This window comes from Marmota monax, unplaced genomic scaffold (genome assembly GCF_021218885.2).
Source record: "Marmota monax isolate L192 unplaced genomic scaffold, Marmota_monax_Labrador192_F-V1.1 WCK01_AAM20220418_F8-fsc00030, whole genome shotgun sequence".
In the NCBI taxonomy this organism is placed as follows: domain Eukaryota; kingdom Metazoa; phylum Chordata; class Mammalia; order Rodentia; family Sciuridae; genus Marmota; species Marmota monax.
Window position 1 is genome coordinate 6,019,430 of NW_026691988.1, and position 24,409 is coordinate 6,043,838.

Consider the following 24,409-nt stretch of genomic DNA (forward strand, 5'->3'; position numbering starts at 1 on the left):
TCATAGAGATTTTTACATAATTAGAATATCCAAATATAGTTGGTACCTATTTGTTACATGTGTTTTGTTATATCTTTTGAAATTAAAACAAGTATTTGGGAAGGAGTAGTTTTGGGAGACTAGCAAACATGTCAAAGGGCAGCATTAGCATACAAGATGATTCTTAAAGGTGCTGTGATTGTGAATCAAGCAGAGGCATTGCATGAGAGCCAGTAGGTGCATGTTAGGCAAAATTGAGTTGAGGAACAATTCTTTAGTCTTGGAAAATGGCTTTTTATTCCTTTAATTCTTAGAAGAGAAACATTAACAAGTAAATTTTAATTTTGACCATCTGTGGGTTTTCACATCTTCCTTGGGGACTTTTAAAGCCAATTGCCAGGATCCTGCCTGAATCTTAAAAACAGAGTGGTGGAGAACAAGTCTGTTTGTTCCCTTTCAGCTATCTGTTTCTATACTTTGGAGCCTGAACTTATAAGAATATCCACAATGTACTGTTAAGTCCTGCTAAGTATAGAGTTAACAACTCATATGTAAAAATCTGTTTATTGAGTTGATGGACAATTAGACAATATAACAACAAATTGAATACAGTCGACCTAGTTAATTACCATGCAATATACATGGACACCTGGAATATCCTGTGAAATGTTAACAATTCAGTGAAACACCTTCTGAGTGGTTTCTGTGAGGAAAGTTCTATTCTATATGGAGGGGGTGAGGTGAGGTGAGTCAGAAAAGAGCAGACCAATACAAGACATGTTCAAAACCTTCAGAGTCTACAATGAGTGGATCTGTAAATATTCACAGTTTTTCAAAACGGGTAATTATACATTGGTGAAACCATTTTATTCGAAATTTTGTGAAAATACTTTTATACCTTTTTTGTTTGTTTGTTTTTAGCTACTTAAATAAATAAAAGATTATATTTTTAAAAGTTGTTCCAGAGCTGTACAGGTTAATTTATATGTAGCATTACCTCACTGCCTTCCCCACTCATTGATTTGGATAAACTCTGAGGTTACAGGGACCAAATTAGTAATAAAAATGCATTCCAAGTAGTAGTAAATTTATGAGGAATTTTAGACTACATAGTATAAAAAAGCCAATATTTCAGTAGCAACTTTATTTTACTTTGCTATGTTCCTCCATATTCCTCTGAGTCTCAGTTGAAGTCTAACCAAAAGCCAGAAAACAGTAACCAAAAAAGATAGTGGGTGTCTAGTTCTGTGTATTATTCTTCCCTGTGCATATTTTTGTGCTTTTTATTCTCCTCCGTAGTTTTGTTTGTTTATTTTTACTTCTTTTCATACTGGTACCCTAAAACAAAATGAATAACACATTTGGTATTTCAGATTTCTTTTAATTATGCACACACAAAAAATTGTGTTCTCTGATTCTTATTAAAATTTTTTTCTTGATTCTTTTTGTGGTTGTTTGTATGATGATGTATGTGAATTTGATATTCTAAAGTAGATGATATTTTTAACTGAAAAATCAGTATTTCCTAGCTTCTCAGCTCTTCTCAACTTTTTCAATTGTGTTCATTTCAGGGCCCAATGTAAAGGCTGTGGCTACTGCTGTGGAACAAATATACCCATTTGTGTTTGAAAGCAGGAAAGAAATTTTATAACTCATCACTTAATTGGTTAGAATCTCTAACTGAGCACCTTTTAAAACCTGCTGCACATTGGACTCAAAGCAAAAGGAAAACTGGACCAACAGTAATTGAGGAAATAGACTCTTTTATTCACTCACAGCTACAGTGTAAGCTCCAGTCCCTTTGGATTTTATTTCAAACTTTGCTGTAATATAAAAAGGAAGTTTACAAGACATGACATTGCTGCTTTTACAAAAGGACATTCTATTTATTTTCGCAGTAATTCTCATGTCCCCATAAGCAGAGCTGTCACAATGTGCACTACCTTAAATTGTTTTATTGTTGTCATTGTAATTTTTTTCCAGTTTGAGCTAATGTGTTTTATTTGTGAATAGTCTTTTACATTTTTGTATGCTGAATATGGGCACCAAAGAACCTGTAAAAGTTATCTTTTTCAATTGAATGTGCACAAATAAAAGTTTGGAAAAGATCTTTATTCATATCCATTCTGTAACTTTTATTCCCCATTTTCTATTTTAACAAAAATTGTATTCATAATTCTTTTTTTTTAAATCTATGCAAGTTTAGACTTCGGCTAAAGTGTGTTAGCTTATTTTTGAAGTGTATTTTGTATATATATATATGTATATGCTGTGTGTGTAAAGTATCTTTTCATGCTCTGTTACCAAATAACAAATAGGAAATTTTTTTCTTGGGGATTAGAAGTAAACACTTGTATATACTCTAGGGAACTGGGTAGGACTTTATAAAGGATAATGTTTTATGTTACTAATTTAATATGATAGAAAATGTTAAATAACTTTTAAGAGTTAAGAAATTGTAGTTTTTAAAAAAGAAGCCTCTTTCCCACTAGATGAATATGAGAAAGAAGCTGTGATGGGTGGTACCTCACCTGTTACCTTTGTTATTCTGGAGAGACTCTGTAGTTGTAGGGAAGTGATTAAGGTTCTTGGTGCTCAAGGCTATATTAAGAGTCCTGTCAGAAGTTGATAACATTGTGTAGTTTTAACAAGAAGTGCCCACAAGCTGCCTCTGTGCCACAGTATAATTATAATATAGTTGAACTTGAACTTGAAAGCCATTTTGCAAGTTATGTCTTTCCCTTTACTGTGTCTTATTTGATGGAGCTAACGAGTGGCAATTCAGTGTATAGGATTGCAATGCTTAAAATTATTATAAATAAGTGTTTATGAAGCAGTGGCCTCTGGCTCACCCTGAGCCTTGGAATGGTAGCACAGGATCGATCAGTCTGCAGTTGCACTCTTCTTACATTTAGGAGTTTAGCATAATTAACAGTGGTTTTACCAAGAAATACAGCTGTGTAGAATTGAATCAGCTTCTCAGTAGAAATTTAGTAAAATCAGTATTCCAACAGTGTCCCGAAAACCTGAATTACCAAAATGTCTTGAAACATTTGTAAAATCTTACAACATCTGAACCTTCATGTTCAGTACATTTTCCATACCATATTATAAAACCTTGAAAACCTAGCTTAAGCACTGCACTGAACAATATATTTTCTGTTTATTTTTATCTTCTTTCTCTCAAAGCCTTCCCCTACCCTGTCACTCCCTCAAATGTAGGAGGCAAAAGCTAACTTTTATACTTTATTTCTTATGAAAGATTCAAGTGTGTGTTTTAGAATTCTATTCTTTTTTTCCCTACATTTGTGTTTATTTGCTTCATTTCAAGATCAGTAGGATAGCTAAACTCATAAATACAAAGAATATTACTAGATGAAAGAATTATAGGTAGACTTTTTTAAATTTGAGATTTTTCCACTTAGTTTTAATAAACAGTCATAAGTAAACTGTCCTGCAGTGTTCACAAAAAAGAGTGGGGGGGAAAGAATTATACAACTAAGGTGCAGATCCAGGTAATTTAACATTTTCAGTATTCAGATGACTTGAGAACCTTGCAGATCAGTAGAAATGAAAATGCTTTATCTGATGGAGAGGAAAGCTAGCCTGAACAAGTCTGGATTTAGGTTGCTACATGTATGCTCACCACCTGGCAGTGTTTGTGGGTGATCCACTAAGTATGACAAAGCTGGGAAGAAGCAAGTGTGTCTGATGTCTTCTGGCTTTCCACAAGTACTGTACATTTTTTATATAAATAAAAGCTGTGAATATATACATACAAATTATAAGTATTACCCCCTTTTTATTTTTGAAAACCAAAAGGCTTCATTTGATGGGTGTGGGGGACAGGTATTGGGTAAAAATGAATCTGAAGACAAAATGGCCTGCTCACAGACTCAGGATGATAAAAGGAAAATATAAGAGAATGTTTAAGACACTGAAGTTGAAGTCACAAGTAGTAAACCATCTTGGTTTATTTTCTGCCCATTTGCAATGAATGGCCAAACCAAGAAATAGCTTAAGTATAAATGGTGTTTGAACTTGAAAGGAATTACGTTACAATTTAAAAAAAAAAAAAAAATACCTTAAACAATCTGTGATGCTTAGAAAAAAAACAAACAAAACCAAGATAACATGAAAACCTGACTTGTATTTTTAAAATCCTGGCATGTAACTCTTAAGTTAAACTGCAGAACACATTTTGCCTTCTTGTTCCAAAACAAAAGCACACTCTAATTTGCATATGAGGGAATCAATATCTATTTTGCTCCTTCCTGCCAACTTTTAATTTGGATGGTACATCTCAGAACCAGACTTTTAGTCATTTTCCTGAGTCTTTGATATTAATGATTTACTATTTATATAGATTTATAGTCTTTTCCACTTTTTAAATGAATTTAGTAGATCATGTACCTTTTATCAAACTGGGACAGTTTGTTAGCTAAATACTGGGGCTTTGATATGTAGGATTCTCTTATGATCAATCATTTTTAAAAATTATTTTTCAAGTTAGGTTGTTCATGCATTAAAAGTTTTTGTGTGTCTTCCATAGTTTATATTAGTAATCTTATGGGTTTCTACTTAAGTGGTTCTAGATTCTTTATTATGGATTTTCTTTCATTCTGAATTCTCTTGATGAAATACCTTATCTAGTCTTAAATTCAACTGGAGAAATGCAGAATAGAGCAATTCATTACTGTTGGGTAAAAAACCCACTGGATGTTTGCTGGTTTGGTTGGCCATCTCTTGTTTCATCACAGAGAAGAACATAGGGAATTGTCCTAATTTCTGAATGTCATTTATTAGGTCTGTATTGTTCTGAACGTCAGCATCATTTATAGCCTCTCTGCCATAACCTGAGGTAGAGATATTCCTGAGACATGGGAGGAATTGCAGGAAACCATGGATTACTAAAAATTATGAGAGTCTTCCAAGGAGAAAATTTATAAGTTTGACCTAATAACATAAACCTAATTGCTTAGAGATTTAGATAAATAACCTAATGGACTGATTCCTTTTCTGGTGTTTTACTAATAGCTACTTCTAAATAAATATGGTTCCAAGATTTTAAAATTTTCCTCTTTAATCATTTAAAAAAATGGAAAATGCTTATTTTTCTCAAGTATTACACAGAATTTTCTTTTAATATTTTATATTAACATGAAAGTCATAATAGTAGTATATTTTGCATTAAATTTTACTTCATAATTCATAAGATAAGCTCCCATAATCTTTATTCTTGTAGAACTGTAACTAGGAATTACCACAAAATCCTAGCCAGGAGCCTATCCTAATCTAGAACACGTGTGTAACTAAATTGTCTACATTGCGTGTCCTGGTTCTTTTTTACACAAGACCCAGTGCAAATAGTATCTTAGTAGGCAAAAATGTAAGCTTGGATCCAGAACACTTGTGTTTCTGAATAATAAAGCTGCAACTGGCCTCCATACATAGCTTAAGGCAAAGGTTGATCTCTTTACTAGGATTTAGTCTTTAAAAGCCTGCGGTGTGAAGGAGAAAGTATTGAACCAGCCAGTATTTTCTTTAACCTGATATCTTGCTCAAAAAAAAAAAAAAAAAAAAAAATTAGGGCCATGTATCTCATCTACCTTTTGAGATTCCTTTGGGGAAGAGGGAATTAAAGGAAGTCTATAATTTCAGGTGTCCCTTTAAAAATAGCTTACGACACTGAATAAAAACCTGGGCGTGGGGAGAGGAGGGTAAATATGCCACTGGTAGTGCTTTCATCCTGTATCAGCATTCCTAAGGCCTTGAGGCCATTAGGTCTCTGGAGAAAGCTGCTTTGGTTGTCCCCTTCCACACAGCTTTTTACACTCCAGGAGCTGCTCTTGGGGTTTTCTTTTTTGAAGCTGTGTTGGCATTAATTCTTCTTGGTGATGACTCATAAAACAAATGTTGTTTTTCACATAGTTCCTGAAAGAGAAAGAAGCACTCATGAAAATGTCATTCTTAGTTTCCATACTTGAAAAAAATAGGCATGCTTTTATTTTTTAAATCACCCTGGAGTTTTAATGTTTTAGCTATGCAAAAATGTTTTATTGTGAAGCCTCTTATATCATGAAATATATAAACCCTAGAACCTGGGTCAATTTCTTGCAAAAAGTAAGGTGTAAGTTAGGGTGTGTTCTCAGAACACAACTCCTATGACTCTGCAGGCCAGGCTTCCAAGGGTTAGAAAGAGAACCAGTGAGGGCTGGGGATTTAGCTCATTTGGTAGAGCTCTTGCCTCACATGTACAAGGCCCTGGGTTCAATCCTTAGTACTGCAAAAAATAAAAAATAACTAGTGGAGATTTTATCCCAAGTCCTATCTCATTTTCTTCCATTTCTCCGATTCCACCACTATGCCTGTATTTACATCTATATATTTTGGCTTCTTTATTATCCACTCATTTCTGCATGAATAAGTTCTTTTCTATAAGGTTATTCCCACCAGCATAAAATATGCTTTAGTATTTTATCTTTATTTTACAAATATCTTTCAAATATCTTTTTTCTATAATTTAACCACTTAATCAAGTGGCTGTGCCCTGGTAGGTGGTAAGGATGGAACTGCATAAAGACTCCTGCTTTCAAAGCTTAGGTTTTCCCAGGGGAGACAAGCATGTAAGCATATAATTTAAGTAAAAGTGCTGGTGGGAAAAGTAAGCAGTAAAAAGGGAAAAGAATGACTTTGGGGGAGAGATTGTATTATACAGTAACATGGGGCCGGGCACAGTGGCACACTCCTGCAATCCCAGTGGCTTAGGAGGTTGAGGCAGGAGAATCATAAGTTCAAAGTTAGAGGCCCTAAGCAATTTAGCAAGACCCTGTCTCCAAATAAACATAAAAAAGAGATGGGGATGTGGCTCAGTGGTTAAGTGCCCCTGGGTTAAACCCTGGGTAGGGGAGGGGAGGATTAGGTCAGAAACTGGGATAAGAATTCCAGAGAACTGAAAGGTACAAGCAGGGATATTGGTTGGTGCTTGGGAATTTGAGTCCAGGGAGGTTTTTTTTGTTTTGTTTTGTTTTGTTTTTAGTGCAGAATAGTGCAGTTTTTTGTGTGAGAGAAAAAATCCCACCAAAGAGGAGATGGATGGTAGTGGGTCTGTGCACAAATGAAAGCACGGGCCTTTGCATCACAGCAGAGTAGGCACAGATGTGGGTAGGTTAGTAGATCTCATGGCAAGAGGATGAGGTGGTCTTTTTTATTTCTGTTTTCTCAGTACACTAAAAAGAGTCATCAACAGAAAGTGGGAGGCAGTTCTGGAGGCTTGATGAGAGAATGTAGCTGTGAGGTAATTCACCTTGTAAAATAGGAAAGTCAGCACACCAGGGAGCCACAGTAGATTGCAGGGCATTCCTAAAGACCTGCTTGAAAATTGTTCTTGTAAATTTAAAACAAGACTGGTCAGCGTAATTGTATGTTTTCTACAGCCACATTTAGCTCCTCAGATAAAGGATAAAATAAGCTAAAATTTGGTTTAATCAGAACTGAAGTTTGCCCGAATGATAGTCAGGGGAGGGCAAGGGAAGGAAAAGAGACAGAAAAGGGAATGGCTATGGTGGCCATCCATGGACCTGAGCAGCAGAAGAACGAAAGAAAGTGAGAACATGGACAGTGGCTTCCCAGTGGTTTCCAGTTCTGGGAGGTTGTCAAGATTTGTCCAAGTGCAGGTTTTTGAGAAAGTAAGCCAGAAAGGAAGGGTGCAAAAGTGAGTGGGGTGTTGGTGAATGGTAGGAGTGATGGGTAAGGACAGCGGAGGGTGTGACGACCACCCACTTGTCTGCTCCCCTTCAGAGCAGAACTTCAGGGAACAGATTCTAGCTGGTGTCTTCACTTCTTTCTCCATCCTCTTTGGTCACCTTCTGTTCTTATTCCACTGACATTTAGCCTCACAAGCCGGTGATCACCTCCCTGTTTATACTTGGCCTCCCTGGTCTTGCCACTTACAACAAAAGTCTTTTGGCCTCAGTGACTTGTATTCTTAGCTTCCCTCCAGCCTCACTACTTTCCAGGCCTTTCTGATATTCCCTCTCCTCTGCTTGACCCCTGCGTGTTGACATAATCTAGGACTTGGTCTTGGGCTTCATTCCTTTCTCTCTGCTCTCCAACTGGATGATCTCTGGTTTCATGACTTCAATACCACCTACAAACTGATGGCCACCCACATTTACTCTAAAGGGTCTCAGACTTAGGTATCCAACTGCTTACTGATCTGTATCTTTACTCAACGTCTAATGAACATCTCCAAATTAATATATCCAAAACAGACTCTGTCGTCGCCTGCACCCTGAAGCCTAGGCCTCTTTCGGCTTCCTTATCCCTTCATCCGTGCAGTTTCTCAAACTAAAACTTGATGTGTCATGCCATGCTAATGTGTCATGCCAACTACTCCATTGCCTACGCCTGTATCCAGTCCATTCATTCATCCAACAGAGAGCTTCAGCTGTATGCCAAGGGGCTGGGAAACATCAGTGAACAAAATACACAAAATTATCTGCACTCAACAAATTTAAATGTAATGAGATAAGCCAAGTCAATGAGCGTTTCAGTTTTCAGTGTTTCCAAACTTAAGTTGGAAAGTCTGGGACACAATAGTGATCTTAAATAGGGTGACAGAAAAAGTGGAAACTGGAACAGTGAGACAGGTGGATATCTAAGGGAAGGAAACTAGACAGAAGACAAATACAAAGCCCCTGAGTCTTGAACATGCCTGGTGAGCCTGGGGTATAGCAGAAAGACCAGAGTGGCTGTGAGAGTAAAGGGGGTGAGGGGAGCAGAGCAGGGCTTCGAGGCTGTGGTAATGCTTTTATGCTAGATAGAAAGTAAAGGGATCACTCTGGCTGCTGTGTAAAGAAAAGATGTAAGGGGGATGAGGAAGGGAAAGCATCAGGTAGGGTGGCTAGTGCAGTAATACAGAAAGGAGTTCATGATTACTCAGATCTGGGTAGTAGCAGAAGATACACTCTTTAAATAAGAGCCAAGACAGACTGAACATGGGGTGAGAGAGAGACTGATTCAGGGAGACCCCAAGGTTTGTGGCAGAGCAAGGAGAAGTAAAAGTTTGACAACTGAGTAGAATAAGTTTGGCAAAACACAGGTTTAATTTAGGACATGCTAAGCCTATCTGGTAGACATTCGGAAAACGATTGGAGTCCAAATTCAGGAGTGGATCTGAGCTAGAGATAAACTTAGATAAACAGCTAGACTGTAAACTTACAGTCCCTGGCATATTGATAATACAGACCATCGAGATCATCAAGCCAGTAAGTGTGATAGAGAAGTGGTCACAGGACTAAGCCCCCGGGTTCACCAACTCTGAGAGAGAGAGATGATGGCCCTAGCTGAAGCTGAGTCAGGGACTGGTGTGGACCCAACCAAAAAGTGAGTCCTTGAAGGCAGTGAAGCTGATATTTTGGCAAGGAGGACGGACTTTCCTCAATCCAACCATGGGATGGACGTGAAGATGGTGTAAGAGGAGGAATAAGACTGAGAGGACTTTAAGGTGTTAAAAAGAGCCATTTCAGGGTAGTGGAGGTCATAAAATCCTCATTGGAGTTGGTACACAAGAATGATGACAGAACTTTAGAAGGACTTTGCTATAAATACAAAAGCTGGAAAGAAAGGTGCAGTCAGAAGACCTTATAAAAAATATGATGACTCAGGGGTGGGCAGAAAGAATGTAAAGAACAGATTGGAGAATGTGCTAGAGAAGGTGAGAGGGGAGGGCATGATGGGGTTGGCCTCTAAGAGTGATGGAGTTCATACTTAGAACCCTGAGGGGTGGGTGCAAATACTGGTGCATGGGTTGACGTGGAAGGTGGTGGAAGTTCCTTCCTGATTATGTCCACTTTCTTGGTAACCTGAAAAGCAAGAGCATGGTTAGATACTGAGGAGGTCCAGAGGTTTCCAGAGAAAGGTGGTATTGAGCAGTTGTCCAGGGCAGAGGCAGACTGAATAACCAAGGGGCATGTGTTGGCAGCACTGAGGGTCACTTGAGGTCAGTGGCCATGACCGAAAATAAGTCTAGCACTGTGCTTCTGTGCTTCTCCACTCAGCTAGGTGACTGCAGATGCTCATTTGGACGTACCTTAGCATGCCCACTGGGTCCTGTCACTGTCCCACTTAGAACCCTTTAGTAGCTTCCCATTGCATTTAGAATGAAGCCCAAACTCCTCGGCCAGCCAAGCCCTACTCAACTGGTCTCCACCTGCATTTTAACTTAATTTAAAGGCAACAGCCTCCAAGACTTCTTTCCATTCCTGGAACAGGCCAAGCGTGTTTCTGAGTACCCTTTGCACTTACTGTTCTCTGCCTGAATTCTCTTTCCTCCTGTCTTTTATTATCACCCAGATTTTATCTTAAAAGTTACCTCTCAGGGTACCTTCTTGGATTATCATTCAAATGATCCCCTAACCACTTAGACTTACTCTATTTTCATTCTTGTGGCAGTTTTTCTGACTGACAGTGTCTCAGTACCTAGAATCAGTACCTGGCACATAACAGATGCTAAATCAATATTGAAAATAAATAGTCTCATGAATGAATGAAAGAATGGCCACATCACATTGACTGTTAGAAGTGAAATGTAATTTAAGCTTTCGAACTAAAATATTTATAACACATTAACTTGTTTGGGTTTTTTTCTATTTATTCCCATTGAAATTGGGGGCCGGGGGAGCAGAATAAAATCACAGTTGAAAAAGCAAACATGGAAAATGTCCCATTCTGAGTTTGTAGCTGGCAGGGCAGATATTAAAAATAAAATCCTTTCAAATTATATTGTTGGGGAAATCTTTTCTGACCTCTCAGCTGAGTCACTGTTTATTTTATAAGAAACTTAACATCCTTGGAAGAATATTTGTTTTCTCAGCTTTTTAGAAATAGAAGTAAAAGAACCCAACTCCAAATGTGAGAGAGGAAAATATTAAGCAATGTGTAGTATCAAAATTGAAGTTCATCTAATATTATAAATAGTTTCCTTTCTTACTCCTTAGGACAACTTATCACAGATTTCAAAAGTTGATTCACTGTTTTATTAACTTCTAAATTCCTAAAGACTTCCTTAGCTTAGGAATGTGCTTCCTAAGTCTTCAAGTTCACTGCAGCTTCTCTGTACTAGCAAGGTCCATGGGCTTTGCCCCTCATTTCCTTAGCTGTTTGAAAACTCATCAATACCATGACTTTTGTGGTTATTTTATTTTATTCGTTTGGACATTTCTCTCCAGGGAAGCTTGTTTGAGATATGCTTCATACATACTTTGGTCAGTTTACATAATTTAGTCTGCTTTCATCTTTATTTTAAATTCTTTTGCTAACCTACTGCATCAAGCAAAGAAAAACCCTGGGCTTTCTTGTATTGAATAAATAGGTGTTAACAAAGATTTCTAGAAGTAAATTCTTTTCTGTTTGTGCCCTCAGTACTGGGCTTCCCTATGGTACACACCTAGTATTCTATTGTGGCTAGAACTGAAAGTGCAGAATTGTTTCTGTCTTATCTTTCATATTTCTCTGCCCCAATGTCCTTATCTATTTTTGTCCTTCAGCCCAAACCTCAAAGTGTCATTTAGGTTCACCATACCTTCAGCTTTGGTACATTCTTAATTTATGATTTACAGCTTTCTTTGAGGGAGCCTGCATTTGAGGAATTGCACAACTCAAAAGTAACAGAAACATGATTCTTTCAGAAACATTTCACAAGTCATAAATGTCCTTCTTTAGACAGGTTCTTTCCCCACCCTAGATTCTGAATTCATACGCTTTGTTGAGTTTTAGACATCCAAATCATATGTTCTTAAGAAATGTCTCATTCTGGAAGCCCACTAGATGAAAAGATTGCATTTTCTTAAATTCTGTCTTCAAATTTTCATTTGGTTTGCAATATGATACATTTGACAACCCTATATGAAAGAGATCTGAAAGTCTCTTGATCTTCAGTTGTGCACAGCTCCCTGCTTTCAAATTTGACTATTTTGGGGGGGGAAGGGGTACCAGGGTTTTAACTCAGGGGCACTCAACCACTGAGCCACATCCCAGCCCCATTTTGTACTTTATTTAGAGACAGGGTCTCACTGAGTTGCTTAGCACCTCACTTTTGCTGAGGCTGGCTTTGAACTCCTGCCTCAACCTCCCGAGCTATTTGGATTAAAGGCATGCTCCACGACACCCAGCTCTAATTTGACTATTTAAAGAGTAAAATAAAATAGGGAGTGATAGTAACAGACCCTTAGTTTCATTCAATTCATAGAATAAACATAATAATTCTTTCAAGTAGCAATTTGTTACTGCTTTCTCCCTGCCTCAATTTTTTAGTTAGTGCTGTTAATAAGATTATTTTTTTAATTTTTATATGGTGCTGAAGATCAAACCCAGTGCCTCATACATACTAGGCAAGTGCTCTGCCACTGAGCTACAGCCCCAGTCCTTAACAAGAATTTTAACGAACCTCTGTTTTTAAAGGAATTTGGCTTCTGAAGATAGTAAATGGGTAATTTGAGAGGGCATATGCATCAAATGGACTGATGATGAGGCCAGTGAGAGCCTCCAGGCCTCTCTCTTCCTAGCCTTTTCCAAGACTCACACAGTCACACCCAATTTTGCATTTCATAACTTGTAATAGTTTCTTAAATAGGACTCTCAAAAGCTTAGGCTGCACAAAAGTACCCTACTCTGACCTTGCCTGCATACCTAATACCTACATACCTATGTGTTGAACAGCCATTTTCTATCCCCTATGTGGATACTTCCCCAAAACTCTGGTCCTGATGGGGCTTGCATTCTTTCCCTTCCATCTTCCTGTCCCATAGTAACCTCAAATGTAATATGTACAAACTGAGCTCAGCATTACCCTTAAACCCCCACCAGATTCCGACTCCCTAACCTGTTCTTTCTTCCCCTCTGTGTCTCAAATCAGTGATTGACACTGTATACTAGTTTAGTCTTTGAATCTTGGGAGATGTCCCAGTTCCTTCAATATAAGTAACTTATCACAGTAGATTGCAAATATTTTTCAGTCATCTGCTAGGAATCAGTGTGACGCTAGATACTATCGAGGTTATGTAAGAAAGATAATGGATAAAGAGCATTCATGGAAACCAAAACTTCATCAACCTAAAGAGGTTTAATTGTAAGAGTGCTAGCTAAGGCAAAATAGGAGAAAATGTGACTAGGAAATATTGAAAGTCTGGGAAAAAGGAATTCTTCCCAGGTTTGGGTTACTTAGGGTTTTAGGCTGAGGATTTGAATTGACTCTTAAAGCATAGGGATGTAGCTGTAAGTCTTGAGAGATAGTACTAACGTGGAAATAGAAGGAGAAATAAGGACATAAAAGACAGAGAGGAGAAGGAGATTTAGGCAAGAAGATTGTTTCATGGGAGCTAAAAGAGAGAGTTAAAAAAAAAAAAAAGGAGGAGTAGACTTTGTACGGTAGCCTATCCTGTGATCCCAGCTATTTGGGAAACTTAGTTTGATTGCAAGTATGAGGCAAGCTTGGGCAACTTAGAGAGACCTTGTCTCAAAAAAGTAATAAGGGCTGGAAGGGTAGCTTAGAGCTGGAGTGTTCTTGAGTTCAACCCACAGCATGTATAAATAAATAAGGTAGGTGTGGTAGATTTGATGTGGTCAAAAATTCTTTGCCCTTCATTCCATCAAAAGATAAATTATGGGCCTGAGCATATGGCTCAGTAGTAGAGCATTTGCCTAGCAAATGCAAAGGCCCTGGATTCAGTCCCCAGTACTTAAAAAAAAAAAAAAAAAAATAGTAAGGTCTACTACTTCTAATGGCAACAGAAAACAGATGAGATATATGAATTTCAGAATGCAAAAGGGCCTTGGAGTTTCAGCCTCCACCACCTTGCAGTGTTGCATGAGAGAAAGCCACATTTGCTTCCTAGAAGATGGGAAGCCATGTGCAGGAGCACTGAAGCTCCCTACTGACCACCAGCACCTACCACCACCTACCCACTCAATGCAGCCAGATGTGATCATGGGCCTTGCAGTGCATCTGACCATCTCACCCACATAGCCCATGAGTGAATCCAAGTGAAACAGGCAGCACCACCCAGCCATGCCAAAGAGTCATGGGAAACAGCAGCTGTTGTGTTAGGCAATATAGTGGGATGATTTGTTATGTAGCAATAGGTAACTGAAGTGAAACCAGAACAGGGAAGGAGGAAAAGCAAAGGCAGAGACCAATGGATATGCAAGTCACTGGTGTCCTGGTATCTCAGTACTGGAAATGGCCTGAATCTGTCAGGAAGGTTTCCAGTTCCAGGTGGAGGCATTGAGTTACTGAGGTCTGAGGCCAGTAATGATTCAAATCAAATATCTGTAATTAATAATCTTGTTCAGAGCCTATGCTAATTATTTTGACTTCAACTTGCATAAAACCAGGCAGTGTGCTGGTCAGGCTGAGGATATATAGCCTTTCTGTATTTCTCACTGTAAATGGATCATTTTTGTTTTTATTTTACTTTAAAAAAAATAACCTCATCTGTATCAAAACTTAGCCCTACCATTTGATAATTACCTTATGGCTTAAATTAAGAAGAGTTTTTCTGCTTACTAAAGTAAAATATTTTAAAAATCTCAACATATATACCCACCATCAATTCACTATCAGGCTTATTCTTCCTTCAGATAAAAACTAGAGGATCAGTATGCCCACAGTTTCTGTAAGCATATTTCCCTCTAAGTGTATTAAACGTTTTTAAATGAAAATCACAACTCATAAAAGAATCACAAGTCAACAATGTGATTTTTCCTGTTATATTAATACCCAATAATAAATATCCCTACATTTCTATGTGTAATGATTTGATCCTAAGGAAAGAAACCAGTTGGCCTTCATTCCTACTCCTATGTGTCACCTCTTCCCCCAGGCCATCCATTTTGGCAGTTAAGAGCTTTGAGTTGTGTTACTAAAAGAAAGTTTTCCATGGCCCACTACTGAATTAAATTATTTAAATTCATTTACCCCGTTTTTTAAATGCTTATATCATATAAGAAACTCTCGTTCTGTCTCAAAATTGCCTAGAATGTGCCATATTTTGAACAATTAAGGATGTTTAGGCCCGAAAGTTTTATTAAGGCTGATAATGACAGCCTTAATAAGTGCTTAGGGATCAAAGATCTGTTAAGTCTGATAACAGATGAAGGGCTGAAGCCATGGTCCTGGCCCAGGGTGGACGTGTTATCCCAACATCCACCCCAGGTCTCAAAGAATGCCTTTTTTTTTTTGCCAGAAGCTAGAGAGATGGTTGAGGTTCTCTGCTCCTTACTGAACAGAGCTTTAAAAGCAAAGCCCCAAGCAACTTAGGAAGACACTGTCTCAAAATAAAAAATAAAAAAGACTGGGGATGTGGCTCAGTGGTTAAGCACCCCTGGATTCAATCCCTGGTTACCCTCCCCCCAAAAAAGAGCTTCACTTGCTGGAAAGCAATGCTTTTTCCACTTCCTTGACTGAATCACCCACATTGATGACAGGGCAGGGAAACCAGATTATGCACTGAGACAGTCTTACACCAAAGGAATATCTGGAAAGAACTTCAAATATTACTATTTAACTGTATATAAAAGTTGTGGATTTGGGGTTTTGGGGATTTGTTGTTGTTGTTGTCTGTTTTGGTACTGGGGATTGAACCCAGGGTTGCTTTACCACTGAGTCACATCCCCAGTCCTTTTTATTTTTTATTTTGAGACAATGTCTCCCTAAGTTGCTTAGGGCCTCACTAAATTATTGTGGCTGGCTCCAAACTTACAATCCTCTTGTCTCAGCATCCCAAGTTGCTGGGATTATACAGGCATGAGCCACTATACCTGGCAAAAGCTGCATGTTTGACTAAAGGCTATTTATTTATTGTTCAAAGATCAACGCATACAAATACTTACGCTTTTGCTAGTTCCATTGATATTTGTTCCAAAGAGCATCCCTTTGTTTCAGGTATAAAAACAATAACAAAAACCAGAGATGCTAAACTCATGATTGTATATATAAAGCACACCCATGGCAGGCCAATAAGATCTATAAGGAACAAAAGAAATTGATTAGAAATGTGTTTTGTGTTGCTTGGATCCCATTTTATAAATGCTTTTTAAAGCATATATAAAGCCATATGTATTTTCACAAATGCTAGTAGTATCCAGCGAAATAGGATTCATGAATTTAAAATGTAGTCAGCTCTGGAAACCTGTTCTTACTAATGATGTCAGCTTTCTCTGGTAAATAATAATCTTGTGACTAACCCGATTTAAATTCAATTGCCATCTTCTTGCTGGGCATGGTCATAGTGAAAACAAATCCTAAAGCCATACAGAAAAATACAATGCAGAAGATAAAATTTCTCTTCTCACCCTCCATAGTTTTCCCTCTTGGGAATTGACACTGTAGCAGTTTGGTTTTTATTTGGTGGACATTTGTAGTGACACATTTATACAGATGGACTTTTCTTAGATTGGGTGCATTCTATTTTACTGTGATATGAGTAACTTACTTCATGCAATATTTGATCACTTTTTAATAGTCAGTTGTATACTTTGTAATACTTCTTTCTAGATCCAGAGGGAAAAACATGTGATATTGGGTCCAAGAAAGACACCAGTGAGCTAAGATGCATCAAGAAGCAAGATCCTCAAGATTTTGATGGGTTTCACTTTGCCAGTCTAGTTTTTCCCTTGACCACTTCTAGCCAGTGGTACAATCCCTTTGTAGTCACTGGCCAATATCAAGGAACATTAAGTGATGAGGTGTGCCACCCCTCCCCATTTGCACTGTGCTAGCCACTTGCATTGTGCTGGCTCCTGGCTCAGCAGCATGAAGTTCCATGTCACAAGGAGTAGTGAGAAAGTAGTTGGCTCTTTCTGCGCATACATAGCTCAGGCCAACTGTAGATAAGATTTGCAAATAGCTCTTAACAGCTGCAGCCACAAATCACAGTTGGTCAGGCAGGAAAATGAAGAGGTTGTATACTGAGGCTGATTTGGTAAGTGCAGTGTGGAAAGATCTAAGCATAGTAATCACATGTGAGTGAGTTTTGCTGAGGTGGGATGAGCAGGAAGAGCAGTCCCTTTGGCCATTGCTGGTACAGGGCTCGGCCTGACTTATTGCTTAATAAAGTGCTTATAGAATTGGTCCTCTCTCTTTCTCTGAATTGTAAACTTGAATATGGAATTGAAAACCCCAAAAGGCTGTCTCATTGAATTTGACCTCAGTTCTGTTAGAGCACTTTCAGTAGCAAGGAGCTCACCTTTTCCCAAGCTTCCCCCTGCACAGTGATCCAGCTCGCTCTGCTCAACAGTTCTTTGTCACCTGAATCTACCCTTTAGTCATTCTGCTTTATAAGATAGAATGATTTGACCATTTTACATTAAAACCAAAATCATGCTTAATTAGTAAGACCCTCAAAAGTAAATTCCAAAGGTGATATACTAAATGTATATTCATGAACGTATATGTGTACATATATTTATGTATACATGTGTATGTGTATACATGTGTGCACTTTGCACATACATATATGTATATGTATAAATATGTGTTCACAACCCCGTTTTAATGACAGCCATGCAAATATTTGAATGCACTCTGTCCCTTTTAATGACAGCCATGCAAATATTTGAATGCACTCTGTCCCTTTCCTGAGACTTTCTTGTCCAAGTTGAACATCCTGAACTCCCCTCCATTCTTCTCAGAGCATAGGTGACCTGCCTTGGTTATCCAGGTCACCCTCCTTGGGTGGACACACTGCAATTTTTAAGTAACCTTTTCAGAATGCTTTGAGCTGAACACAATACTGCAGTTGGGTCATGCCCACTGTACAATATGTTTTCCTATCTGGAACAGTCTGCTTTTATTGATTCAAATGAAATTTCATCAAAATGTTGGTATCTGAGGGCTTGTTGCCAGCTAGAGCCTCACATCTTTAAGGTCTTTCTAACCCATACTTGGAAAATTGACTTTCAAAAATAAGTAGAAATCTTCAAGTACCCCCATTAAATATCATCTAAAAGTTTTAGATCATTCCAGGCTTTTAAAAATTTGGATCATTTTTCCTAACATTTGTTCTAAAAAGCCCATTTGGAGAACTTCAAATCTTCATTAGCTCATCCAATATATTAGCTAGCCTTCCCAAGGGTTTGTGCCATTTTTTTATGCCTTGACATTCCAATTCTCTCTCTTTTTTTTAATATTTCTTTCTTCACACCAAACAGCGAATGAAATGTGTGTGCGCACGTGTGCATGTGTGTGGGTGAGTGACGGTGAAGGGCACATATTTATGTGAGTTATCTGAGCAGGAGAGGTATGGCCAATGCTAATAACCAGCAGTGTAGTTTCCTTCAATCTTAGGCTATTTCTAAAAATGTAGGACATAAGGATTTTGACAATTTTATATGAAAACCAAAATCATGCTTACCTAGCAATTTCAAAAGCTAATTCCAAAAGTAATATACTAAATATATACACATATGTATATGTGTGTATGCATATATTTATGTATACATATGTTCATATATAAACATGTGTGTGCACATTAAGTAAATATCCACTTTTGAAAATAAACTATACAAACATACACATAAATATGAATGCAGACTACACATACAAATTGAAGAAACTGGGTAATTTGTTTAATAAAATTTTCTAATTTGGATTTTTTTATTTATTGTAGCCAGAATGACCCCTAAATATATGTGAAATAAGAAAAACCCGTTGATCTCTTTCTGCCCTAGTCCTGCCTGGACTTGTGGTTGGAGACCAGGGATGATACCTGCCTCACTGGTCAATTTTAGAGGATGCTGGGGCACCACCTCATTATTTTGGGAACTAAAAATAAAGTTCCAAGCACTTATCTTGCCTGTCTTCTATAATCCACACTTCAGGTTAGCTAAATCACTAAGAAGAAATTTCTCTCTAGAGAAGTATTCCACATAAAAACATAGAAGGAATGGTAGAATAAAGATAGTGGGTTTAGAAAATAGTGGCTCACAGCAGTTTAACATGGCAAAGTAGGAGACCATTCCTGACATTCCTCCTGAAGGTAGGACAAACCCTGTCACCTACCAGGCAGTTTGCAAACAAACCAGAATACCTAGACCTCCTCAAGTCCCCATCTAGATCTAAATATTAATGTACAGGAAACACAAAGAATAGAGGGACATGTGACATAAGAACAATCTACAAATTCCAGACTCTCTAAAATTCTATGAAACAAATGATCCAATTTCTTCATAAAAATATAAGGTGGGGTGAAAGGTGAGGGGAATGGAGATGAAACTGACAAAGTTGTGTTTCATACATTTCATTGTAGATTATATATTTGAATGTGATTCAGCCAAAGTATAAAAAGTAATTATAAGACAATTACTAAAATGTGAACACAGACAGGATATTTGATACTTAAGGATGATTATTAAAATTTTCCATTATACTGTGGTCCTATTTTTTTAAATATCTTTTTTTTAGAGGTCCCTGCTGAAATTTTACAGGCAAAAATGACATTATGTGTGAGATACAACTAAATTTGGTAGGAGGAAGATCAGGCGGGGTCATAAATGAATTAAGACTGAGAACAGCTTTAAGATAGGTAATAGGTACAGAAGGTTCATGGTCATTCTTTACCTCTGAGTGTGTTTGAAATTTTCCACAATAATTTTTTTACAAGGATGTCCATCCCTAATGTTTGTCTTAAGAGGATACAAATCATCAGAGGAAAACAAAGAGTTCTTACCAGTTACAGTCAAAAACGTCAGAGAGATGAGGAGATTGATGCCCCAGTTCATGCTAGAGGTTAAAGCCATGGCTCGTCCTCTGATCCCACCAGGGAAGATCTCGCTGAGCACCAGCCAGGGCACTGGAGAAAGAAAAAGTGACGAGACAGCAAAATTAGGGAAAACCCATTGTGATGGAGGGCTGGCTCATTGATCTCTCTGTGCCAGGGCCAATACCTGTGACAGCAGGACAGGACAGCCCAGAAAAGGAACATGCCTTCTCTTCACCTTCAGCCAAGGGAGACAGCAGACAATGGGCCTCCGGAACATGGAATACTGGTCTAGGACACAGGCTTTCGACACACAAAGGAAGGGGCAATGCCTGGGGCAACCAAGGGCTGACTCTGAACAGCCACCCAGCTCAGGAGCCTCAAGGCTAGATACCAGCTGCAGTTGCTACCGTATGGTGTCCTTTCCTATGCCCTCCTTTCCCCTGGACCTGGGAGAAGTCTAGAGTCATAGCTAAGGAGTGGGTAGGAAATGGAGCTAAAAGGACAAGGAATACCTGCCACTCTCCCTTCTTCCACTTGAACCTCCTGGCCCTGGGTGAGCTGGGTGGAGGGAAGCCCTAAATTCAATAGAACTTCCAAATGTGTTTATTATACCAGACTAGACATTTGAATTTCTGGAAGAAAGACTCTTCTTGGCACCAAGATGATCAGAGCACTTTTTTTTTTTTTAATTTTCTGTGAGTGACAAAGAGCATTAGGGATCCGCTTAACAGGATTAGAAAGAACAGAAGCGAGAAAATTAACTCATCTTCCTCTCATATCCCAGCCACCGAGTGTCTCTAGTAAAGTCTGAGCAAGTTCTTACAGGGAGCTGACTTTACAAACATCCAATAACATTGTCATTTGATCCTCACTAACCCTGAATAATTAGTAAGTATTTATTATTCCTCTTTCATAGAAGAAGAAACTGAGGCTTTGAGGGGTTAATGACTTGCCAAGATCACGGAGCTCCTACGTGACAGAGGTAGCATTGAACCCTGACAGTCAGTCTCTGGAACTCGTGTTTTAATCACTGTGCTGTCTTCATAGTGGCACAGTAAATATTTGTTTATTAATAAATAACTGTGAATGCAAGCACATTTGATTCTGTGGAAGAAGGACTTTGGAGCTGCCCAGCCTTGGCCCCCTGCTGGCTAAGGCGCCATGTGTCAGAAAGCCAGTGTTTGTAAAAGGACCAGCTGCATAATGCCAGCCCAGAAGAAGAAGCTATAAGCCAGGGAGGGGTCCCATTGGCCAGCACCTCTAGCACTTCCAGCACCAGAACCGAGCAGTCAGCTGTGTGTCTCACTGAACAATTAGCTGCTCACATCAAGATCACGTTCTCCTCGTTGTAAATGTGCTGTTTTACAGTAAAATAAATAAATAAATAAACTGAATCAAAAATTTCTTTTTTCTTGATTATATTCTCCAAGTGAGTCTATATAGGGTCACCTTGAAGACACGGAAGGTGACTATAACAAAAACAACATAGTTATTGTTTTCATTGATGGGAAGTTTTTTTAAAAAAATCCTTATCTCCCACCCTTTCACCTCACCTTTTCCCTCTACTCTTTTTCACCCCCAAAGACCTTTACTAATTTGTATCCTTGGTGGAATCTCTTTTCTCTTAGTGAGCTTAGTGCCTAGGTAATCCTATCTGGAGCTTTGCAAAATTGAGGCTCTAACTCTGGGTAGATTGAATAATTCAAAGCAAGCTTTCCAAAGGGGACCTAGCCTTGTGTCAAATAAAGTAAATAATCTATGCCACAGACATATACCCTACCCATGTCCCTTTCTGACATGGGCATTTGACACAGATTAGTTGGAGCTAAGGGTCCCTTAAGACCTTATGCTGTAACAGGAGGGAAAAGAGGGGAGAAATCCTTCATTTTCTTCTAGTAGAGGAGTTAGCTCAGATTTTCTTGATCCAAATTCTAGCCCTCCCTGAACACCTGTCTAACCTTCTTCTTTCTGACTTCACCTTTCATCACTATGGACTTTTGAATTATCTGGTGGCATTCAGTAGATACATTGCTGAGCTCATCAAAACCACATTGGCCTCAGATGAAAATGAACTGATCCTGCTGTTATAGAAAGTGATGGATTCCACCAACGTGAAGACAGGTGCTTGTGCAGAGCACAATTTGTATGTTCTCTGTCTGAATTGCCAGGGTCTCCGTGTCTTGAAAAACTTGAGATCCTACTGAAAGTCTATCCTAGGCATACCTTCAATTCAGCAGCTAAGCCAAGTCCTTGGGCAATATAAAATTCTGAATAATGAATCAAAGGTCGAAAAATAGACTTCCTTCAGTCTATGCTCTAGTGGGAACTTGTCAGACAAACCCTGCACCTGACATTTCCCAAAATAAACGTATCATTGCTAAAATCTTCTGCTTTCTTTTTCCATGGAATGGGAAGAATTCAACAATGGATGCCTTGGTTGATTACGATCAATAAACTGGATGTTGCAACAATTGACAAGGGAATGCTTCAGCCATCCCAAGATGGAGAATATTGTTTTAATAATGATTTCAGAGATATAAAATTCCAAGTTTTCAGATATGGAAGAGTGAAATAAAAACCTGAAAGTGGCATTTGTGATAAGAAAGTCTTTCCATGGCAATCTTGGGAGCAAGACAGTGCGAGAATATTATAGTCTTCATGGTTCTCCAAAAAGATGTTGTGAATGGCCAAACTGAAGAAATGGAGAAACTCTGCTTCTTTTCATAAGTAAAGAACATAGAGGTATAAACCACCACATTGGGATGTAATATGGCGATTTTTATAATAATGGGTGGAAGCTTTTTTAAAGTCACTATGTTTTCTTTTCCCAAGAAGGTGACCCAGTTTCTCCTCAAGTAAAATCCAATTATTACTAAAAGGGAGGGCTCCTTTTCATTGCCACAGGGAGGAGATGTGGCCCCCCCTGAGCATCCTCTTTATTCCCTACGCCGATGATAAACCAACAGAAGATGCATTGTCCTATTGGCTCGGAGGGGGATCTGCAGAGTACTCATGACAGTGACAGAGATTTAGTGAACTCCTACACAGTGAGCCCAGCAGCTGCGGCTCATAAACAGTTCTCCTGGACCCCTGTTATTTTTCCTTCAACCTCATCATTCTAGGGCCACCTCAGCAATTTGCACTCCCCATAAATGTCGGAGTCTACATGTCCTTAAGGTCTGCTGTATGCTACAGTGATTGAGGAAAATTTGGACTAGCATGGGCCACTGGGGAGGGGTAATTGTCCACAGATATGGAACTCATATTTCACATGATATTAAGTCATGAGGACCGCCCATAAGAACTTGCCCGGTCTAGATGAAATAAACAGACAGAACATTTATGGCTACACAGAGTGTCATAAAAAGATCACAAAAGAAACAATATGTTGAAGTCCCTCTGTTTTCAGTTGGGGACACAGACTTGGGTTAACAGGGGCAGTCCATAGAGATAACAGCCCTACCATATGTAAGTTACCCTGTGTATTTTCATACATCTCCTTATTTCTGGTCACTGCCTTAATTTTTCCTATAAACATTGTCATTTAACCCCCTACACTTTCAGATTTAAACCCTGCAGTTCTCTAGGCACATTTCCACTTGGCTGGGGTTCTTCCTGAACCACCTGGCATGCTCACCCAGAGTTTGAAAGACTCGTCGAGGTCTTGAAACTCTTGCCAGAGAACTCCTAGCAACTTTGGAGTCAGTTCTACACTCAAGCTACAGAGTGTTTAGCAATTTGATTTGCTAGGAAAGCTATGTCCTGTGCTTTGTAGAAATGAAGCCAAATCCTATGGTTTTTATTGTATTTGCAAGTAGGATGCAGCACACCCAGCTCTCTCTCTGAAAGGGGGTACTTAAAATGTGATTTTGAGTAGGAGCATGCCATCCCTTCCAACCAGATGTTTAAATTCTGGCCTCATAAGTTTCCTAAGTGGAAAAAAATGGCCTTTAAAAATAGACTCCATGATAGGCCACTAACTCCAACATCAGCAATCATGTATCAAATTCCTTTTTTCTCTTTTCTTTTTTATAGTCTCACTATTCTCTCTTTCTTTCTTTCTTTTTTTTTTTTTTTGTGTGTGTGTGTGGAGGGGGGCGTTCCAGGGATTGAACTCAGGGACACTAGTTCACTGAGCCACATTCCCAGCCCTATTTTGTATTTTATTTAGAGAAAGGGTCTCACCGAGTTGCTTAGTGCCTTGCTTTTGCTGAGGCTGGCTTTAAACTCGTGATTCTCCTGCCTCAGCCTCCTGAGTCTCTGGGATTACAGGCATGTGCCACCATGCCCAACTAGTCTCAGTATTCTTGTGCTCCCTGAGTTGTGCCACTTGTGGACTTTAGTAAAAGAAATACTTTATTCAAAAATATTATCTGGGATTATTTAAGTCACAAGCTAAGAAAATTGATAAAGTATTCCTCAATCTTTTGCCCTAATGATTTCAAATCAAAATAACTGAAAAGATTTTCAAATAGTATTTTAGGGAAAATTGGACTAAGTGAAGTAACCCTCAATTTATAAAAAAAAATGCCAATGTTAAAATTTGTGATCAGGTATCAGATGAGAATAGGAAAGAACTTTGTCAGTGGGCTTTCAGTTTTCTTGCTTGTGTTGCCTTTAAAGCAATTTGGAAGCTAAGTTTTTTTTTCCACATATAAGCTAATATCTAA

General features: G+C 38.5%; 2 protein-coding genes across 8 annotated transcripts in view; one reads left to right on the top strand and one right to left on the bottom strand.

Moving 5' to 3' along the window:
• Tbpl1 (TATA-box binding protein like 1) overlaps nucleotides 1-2,087 on the top strand; it is a 31,112-nt gene extending 29,025 nt beyond the window's left edge. For all 4 annotated transcript variants that reach the window (XM_046449839.2, XM_058581372.1, XM_058581373.1 and 1 more), the window contains exon 7: nucleotides 1,551-2,087. In XM_046449839.2, the coding sequence (XP_046305795.1) occupies nucleotides 1,551-1,630 (80 nt within the window). In that variant the 3' untranslated portion in view covers nucleotides 1,631-2,087. The remainder of the gene's footprint in view (nucleotides 1-1,550) is intronic.
• Slc2a12 (solute carrier family 2 member 12) overlaps nucleotides 2,073-24,409 on the bottom strand; it is a 53,916-nt gene continuing 31,579 nt past the window's right edge. For 3 of the 4 annotated variants that reach the window (XM_046449808.2, XM_046449787.2, XM_046449826.2), the window contains 3 exons: nucleotides 19,707-19,829; nucleotides 15,871-16,003; nucleotides 2,073-5,913 (listed from right to left, as the gene is read on the bottom strand). In XM_046449808.2, coding sequence (XP_046305764.1) covers nucleotides 5,760-5,913; nucleotides 15,871-16,003; nucleotides 19,707-19,829 — 410 coding nt within the window. In that variant the 3' untranslated portion in view covers nucleotides 2,073-5,759. Of the gene's footprint in view, nucleotides 5,914-15,411; nucleotides 15,516-15,870; nucleotides 16,004-19,706; nucleotides 19,830-24,409 lie in introns of all 4 variants that reach the window. The other variant, XM_046449798.2, reaches the window with a different exon arrangement.